We start from the raw sequence: 5,718 nt of genomic DNA on the forward strand, positions 1-5,718 counted from the left end.
GGAATATAGCCGCAAGGAAGAGGAGGGCCAGGCGGGGGCCGCCGAGATGAGGGAGCAGTTCTACCACTCGTGCAAACAGTATGGCATCACGGTGAGCGGGACGGATCTTGGTGAGGTGGGAGGGCACCTGGGGCCTCACACCTTTGCCTCTGGAAAGGGCTTCCTTCTCAGCCAGGTTGTGCCCTTTTTGGGCCAATTTCTCTCCTGTCTCCGGTGTTCGTGTGTTTTCTTTAATCTGTTGTACTCTGCTTCCCGACACTCTGTCTGAGTCCGCCTCTTCGATTCTCTCTAGGGAGACAGTGTCCGAAGAGAACTGCTGGCCCTGGTGAAGGAGCTGCCGAGTCAGCTGGCGGAGATCGGGGTTGGGGCTCAGTCCCTGGGGGAAGCCATCGACCTGTACCAGGCCTGTGTGGGGTTTGTGTGTGAAAGGTAAAGAGGACTTCAGTGTCTCTCTAGCAGGGGGAACAGTTTGCCTATTTTCCCTGCCTGTTCTCACTTCTTCACTTTTCCCACATGCCATTTGAGTTTTATTTTACACACTCGAATCCCTGGGAGCCTTGTCCACCTGACTTGACGGCCCAGGCCGAAGCCCAGCGTGGGCTTCGTGAGTGGGCAGGAGGAAGGTCAGTTATGTGCTCTGTTGCAGCCCCAACGAGCAGGTGTTGCCGATGCTGCGATTCGTGCAGACGCGGGGCAACTCCACGGTGTACGAGTGGAGGACGGGGGCGGAGCCCTCCGTGGTGGAGCGGCCGCACCTCGAAGAGCCTCCTGAGCAGGCAGAAGAGGATGCGGTAAGACAAGCCGAGGGAGAGCTGTTTCCCTCCAACACACGCAGTCCAGCCTGCCGCAACCTGAATCCAGAGTCTCAGAGGAGGAAGGGGGACTTGTGTGAGAGAGACTAGAGGTGGAAGGGCCCAGAAGGCCCTACGCCTTTATTCTTCTGGCCTTCTGGAGATCAGAGTATGGACGAGTGCTGAAAAGACTCAACAAGTTGGTTGGCTTTGAACTAGGAACCCTGCAGTCCCACAAGCTCTCCAAAGGTGGGCTCTCCTTCGGGGAGCTTTAAGGCCATTGCATTGAATCAGTGTGCTAGCACTCCCTGCAGAAGTAGCTGAGGCCTTGGGGAGGCAGGTCCCTTTTTTTCACCCACCTTCTCTGAGCTAACACTTTTTTTTCCCCTTCTAGATTGACTGGGGCGACTTTGGGGCGGAGGTGGCTTCCGAAGGGACTGACTCTGGCATCTCTGCCCAGGCTGCTGGAATTGACTGGGGCATCTCCCTGGAATCGGACTCGAAGGTTAGGATGCCCTCTCAGTCCATCTCTGAGGATTCTTTGTGATGGCTGCGTCAGCGATAAAAGTGTTGTCTGTGCCTTTAAAGGCATCACTCGAAGTTCATAGCTCTCAGACCAGTTGCAGTCTGAGGGAGAGGCAGAGTTTCCAAAGTGACATGTCAGAGTCTTGATCTCTTTCCTCTTGGTGTTTGGGGCACGGTGTGGAGGTGTAGGCAGGTGGTAATTCCACAAAGCAGGGTGAAGGTGGCAACATACATGGCCCCACACTGCCATCTCTGCCACCTACATCAGAGCTGCTTGTCCTTCATACGGTTAAAATGTACAGTCATTGAACTTATTGAGGGTTTGTTTTTTTTCCGGCTCCTTTTGCTGGAGTAAATCTGCCAACACTGCCGGGGTTCTTTGCTCTCCCCCCAGGAAGCTGGGGGTGATGGGATAGACTGGGGAGACGATGCTGCTGCTTTGCAGATCACAGTGCTGGAAGCTGGAACCCAGAGTAAGTGCACCCATCCATCCCCTGCGTCCCTGGCAGAAGTCGGTACTCAAAGGCACCCTTATCTCTAGAAACAAAAAATACACTGCTGAGTTTGAGCTTCTTGCACATTTAACAGTTTCTTCAAAATCTTAGTAAAGGTGTGAGTGCAAGGGAAAAGAGAGAGTTCCTAAAATTAAGTCTAGAAACTCTCAACATTTTGGTGACTGAACATGGGTCACCCATTCTGGTAGGGGTGGTTCCAGGAGGGCTGATAGGCTCTGTAGTCGGACCTGACCGCCTTTTTTCTCCAGCCGAGAGGATGTAGCGGTGAGCTAAACCACGAGAGGGCAGTGCAGGATGAAACTTCACTCCCACCGCCCACCAGATTGGAGGGCTGGCCTTACCGCTCCTTAGAACTCAGCTCTATGGTCCTCTTCACAGGCGCGGGGCTGGCTGTGGTGCCTGATCAGGGCGGAGACATGGGAAAGAGAAACTCTTCCCCCTTCGGTTGGGACAGGAAGTGATTTTAGTACAATGAATTGGTGTACATATTAACCACCGGGGCTTCTCAGACTTGGTGGTCTCTTCCTGTCCTCAGCTCCTTCACCACCTCTCTGTCTCTCTTCCTGGCAGCTCCAGAGGGCGTTGCTAGGGGCTCAGATGCCCTGACACTTCTTGAATACCCTGAGACCCGGAATCAGTTTATCGATGAGCTCATGGAGGTACCTTCATCCTCTGGGAGAAGGCGGGAGGCCTGGTATCAACACAGGCAGCATCACTTCAGACAGCTGACCTCACCCTTCCTATTTGTGTAAAGGGCACTGAACGCTTTCCTCGTTCTGGAGCAGGGCCTCACGTATTTGGATGCCTACCATTCATCCAACAAATATTTGTTGTGCGCCTCTTAAGCCCTGGCACTGCCTGAGGTACCAGAGATTGAGCAGGGAACAAGACAAAAGTCCTCGACTTCCTGGAGCTTATGTTCTAGTGGGGAAGGCAGACAAGAAACAAGATGAATCAAGTAAAATATGCAGTGTGTTGGGTGTTAACATAAGTGCCACGGAGGAAGAAGCCAGAGAGGGAGATGGGGATTGTTGGGAAGGGCTGCAGGGCTTTATATCGGGTGGCCAGGGAAGGCCTCCTTGCGAAGGTGACCAGTAAGTCAAGGCCTGCAGGGGTGCAGAGAGCCATGCCGAAGTCTGGGAGAAGAGCTTTCCAGGCGGAGGGAGCAACTGCAAAGGCCCTGAGATGAGAGTGTGCCCTGCTCATTTGATGAACAAGGAGTTCAGTGTGGCAAAGCAGGGAGCTGGGGGAGGTAAAGGAGATCAGAGAGGTGAAGCATCTGAACTTTGGCTTTTACTCTAAGTAAACTGAGAAGCTGCGAGAGGTTTTTCAGCAGATTTGGAGCCATTTACTCTCATTTGTATTTCCGTACCATCCCTGTGGCTAAGGTGTCGAGCAGCCCAGAATAAGGAACCAGTGTTTTTGGACCTTCATGGTGGGACTGGGAAGCTGGGGACCTGTCCTTGCTAATCTCTGAGTCTGTTGCCTTCCCAGTGGCCTGCTGGTTGGGGAGGGCTTCGTAAAAGTTCTTGTCCTCACCAGTTCCATCCTCTCTCTGCCCAGAGAGGTCTTTCTTATCTCTAGGAGAGAATAGGACAGAAGAGATCAAGTTCTGGGGTCGAATAAGAGTGACAAGATATGTGGCTGGTTCTCGGATTCTTCATAGCTGTTTCTTAGTCTGGGGCTCCCCGAATATGGATTCCTATGCCTAGAGTCCCTCTCCTCCCATGGAGAGAAAATACCTTCACTGTGGCAGGAAGAACCCTTTGAATCTGCATTCTTAGTTACCTGATCCATAGGGCAGGAGGAAGCAGGGGGGTTCAGGGCTAGGTAGGGCCTGAAATAGAAATGGGGTACCAAAGAGTGACAGCAGAGGCTGCCCCAAACTCTGATGTTATAGGTGGTGAGTTTCTAGCAATAAAAGTGTTCGGAGAAAAGAACCCCTCCCCACTGAGAGTCTAAGGCCCACATTTCATTCATTCTGGTCAGTCTGAGGGTTAGTTTCTGAGTTCTCTTTTTGGTTTGAACCAAATCCTCTTTGGTCCTCAGCTCGAGATCTTCTTGTCCCAGAGAGCAGTGGAAATGAGTGAAGAGGCAGACATCCTGTCTGTGAGCCAGTTCCAGCTGGCTCCAGCCATCTTGCAAGGCCAGACCAAAGCAAAGATGGTTTCTATGGCGTCAGCACTGCAGGTTCTGATTGGCCGGCTCACCAGTCTTCGAATGCAGCACCTCTTTATGATCCTGGCCTCACCAAGGTCTGGCTTTCCCCTTGACGTTGGGCTGTTCCGGGGAGCCTAATGCAGGGCTCCACCACCTTGAGCAGCCCCAATTCCTTGTATTCCTCTTCTCCACAACCCCTTAGAGGTCATCCCTACTTCCCATAACCTTGCCCGTCCCAACTAGGGACACAGATTCTCTGTGGGGCAAGATGGGGTGGTTTATACAAGCAGAACCAGGAGGACAGGGGAACCAGGAGTGATATTCCATACAAAAAGGATGGCAGGATGCGAAGGCCGAGAAACCAATTAGGGATTTGGTTTCCTGAGCCACACCTTTCCCAGCAGTTGAATGGAGATGCTCAGATTTCACAGCTACACCACTTACCTGAGCGCCCCGCCTAGGTATGTGGACCGAGTGACTGAGTTCCTCCAGCAAAAGCTGAAGCAGTCCCAGCTGCTGGCTTTGAAGAAAGAACTGATGGTGCAGAAGCAGCAGGAAGCACTTCAGGAGCAGGCAGCTCTGGAGCCCAAGCTGGATCTGCTGCTAGAGAAGACCAAGGAGCTGCAGAAGCTGGTAAGACGGGGAAGGGAAACCTGCCAAGGGGGAGGACCCCGAGTTTCTGCAGAGTGAGGCCCCTCTGCTTGCTGCCCACATGGTACTGCTGTCTTTCAGATTGAAGCTGACATTTCCAAGAGGTACAACGGGCGCCCTGTGAACCTGATGGGAACCTGTCTGTGACACCCATATTTTTCCTGCCCATCTTCGCAACCTTCAGGATGGAGACGGGGGACAGCCAGGCTGCTGTTGAGGGGCCTAAGGCCCTGCAACAGATCAAACTGGCTAGAGGACGGAAAGCCACAAGCTGGAACCATCACCTAGATGGTGACCTTGGCACTCGCCATACTCTGCAAGAAGCTGTCTTGATTGGCCCTATGGCCTATTAGCCTGAAACCATAGCTTCTGTTCCTTTTTGTCATCTAGTTGGACTTAATAAAAGAGGAAGAGACTCTGGCTTCATTACTGACACTTACTGCTTCCCTGGGCTCGGAGCTGAGGCTGTGTACCTATTAGCATGGGGTTCTTGATCCTTGTGGGCTCCCTGGCCATCAGCTATTCCTAGGGAGGCCCAGTTTGGGTAATCGTCCTCTTTTGGTGATGGCAGGGGGCTGCCCAAATTAGCCTCTACACATGGTTCAGCAAAGGATTCTGGGGTGACTGAGTCAGCCGGAACCCCTTCTCTCCATAGCCAAGCCCATACTGCCCCACTCAGGCCAGAAGCCCAAGGGGAGCAGTCGAGTGGCAGTCTTGTTGGAGCCAGCAAAGCTGTATTTTCCTTTTAATCACAGCTTACTTCCAGGCAGAGGGGGAATGTGGTTTGGGGAGGAAGGGCCAGATGAACAAGGTGGAGACAGGAGTTGTCACCTTCACTAGCTGCCTGTCCATTTCGTATCCGTAACTGCCTGCTCCGTGATTGGGTAGAGCCCACCCCAGGATAGCACCCCTCTCCCAAGCCACCTACCCATCCCCGTTTCCCAGGAAGGGTAGGGGTTGGGGGTGGCCAGCAATTCGATTTTAATTTCATAGCAGAGCAGTTGATTCATGGCTCTTTGTCGCTGGCGTTGACTCCCGTAATGACTTTCCATCAAAATGAAAAGTGGAATGATACC

General features: G+C 52.8%; 1 protein-coding gene across 3 annotated transcripts in view; it reads left to right on the forward strand.

Annotated features, from left to right (window-relative positions):
- The window catches only part of CDK5RAP3 (CDK5 regulatory subunit associated protein 3), a 9,295-nt gene extending 4,227 nt beyond the window's left edge, over nt 1–5,068 (forward strand). For all 3 annotated transcript variants that reach the window (XM_015599382.2, XM_025041797.1, XM_006924748.3), the window contains 9 exons: nt 1–91; nt 293–429; nt 647–791; nt 1,186–1,296; nt 1,711–1,789; nt 2,402–2,490; nt 3,881–4,086; nt 4,453–4,624; nt 4,724–5,068. In XM_015599382.2, coding sequence (XP_015454868.1) covers nt 1–91; nt 293–429; nt 647–791; nt 1,186–1,296; nt 1,711–1,789; nt 2,402–2,490; nt 3,881–4,086; nt 4,453–4,624; nt 4,724–4,789 — 1,096 coding nt within the window. In that variant the 3' untranslated portion in view covers nt 4,790–5,068. The remainder of the gene's footprint in view (nt 92–292; nt 430–646; nt 792–1,185; nt 1,297–1,710; nt 1,790–2,401; nt 2,491–3,880; nt 4,087–4,452; nt 4,625–4,723) is intronic.
- The last annotated feature ends 650 nt before the right edge of the window (nt 5,069–5,718 follow it).

This window comes from Pteropus alecto, unplaced genomic scaffold (genome assembly GCF_000325575.1).
Source record: "Pteropus alecto unplaced genomic scaffold, ASM32557v1 scaffold98, whole genome shotgun sequence".
Classification (NCBI taxonomy): domain Eukaryota; kingdom Metazoa; phylum Chordata; class Mammalia; order Chiroptera; family Pteropodidae; genus Pteropus; species Pteropus alecto.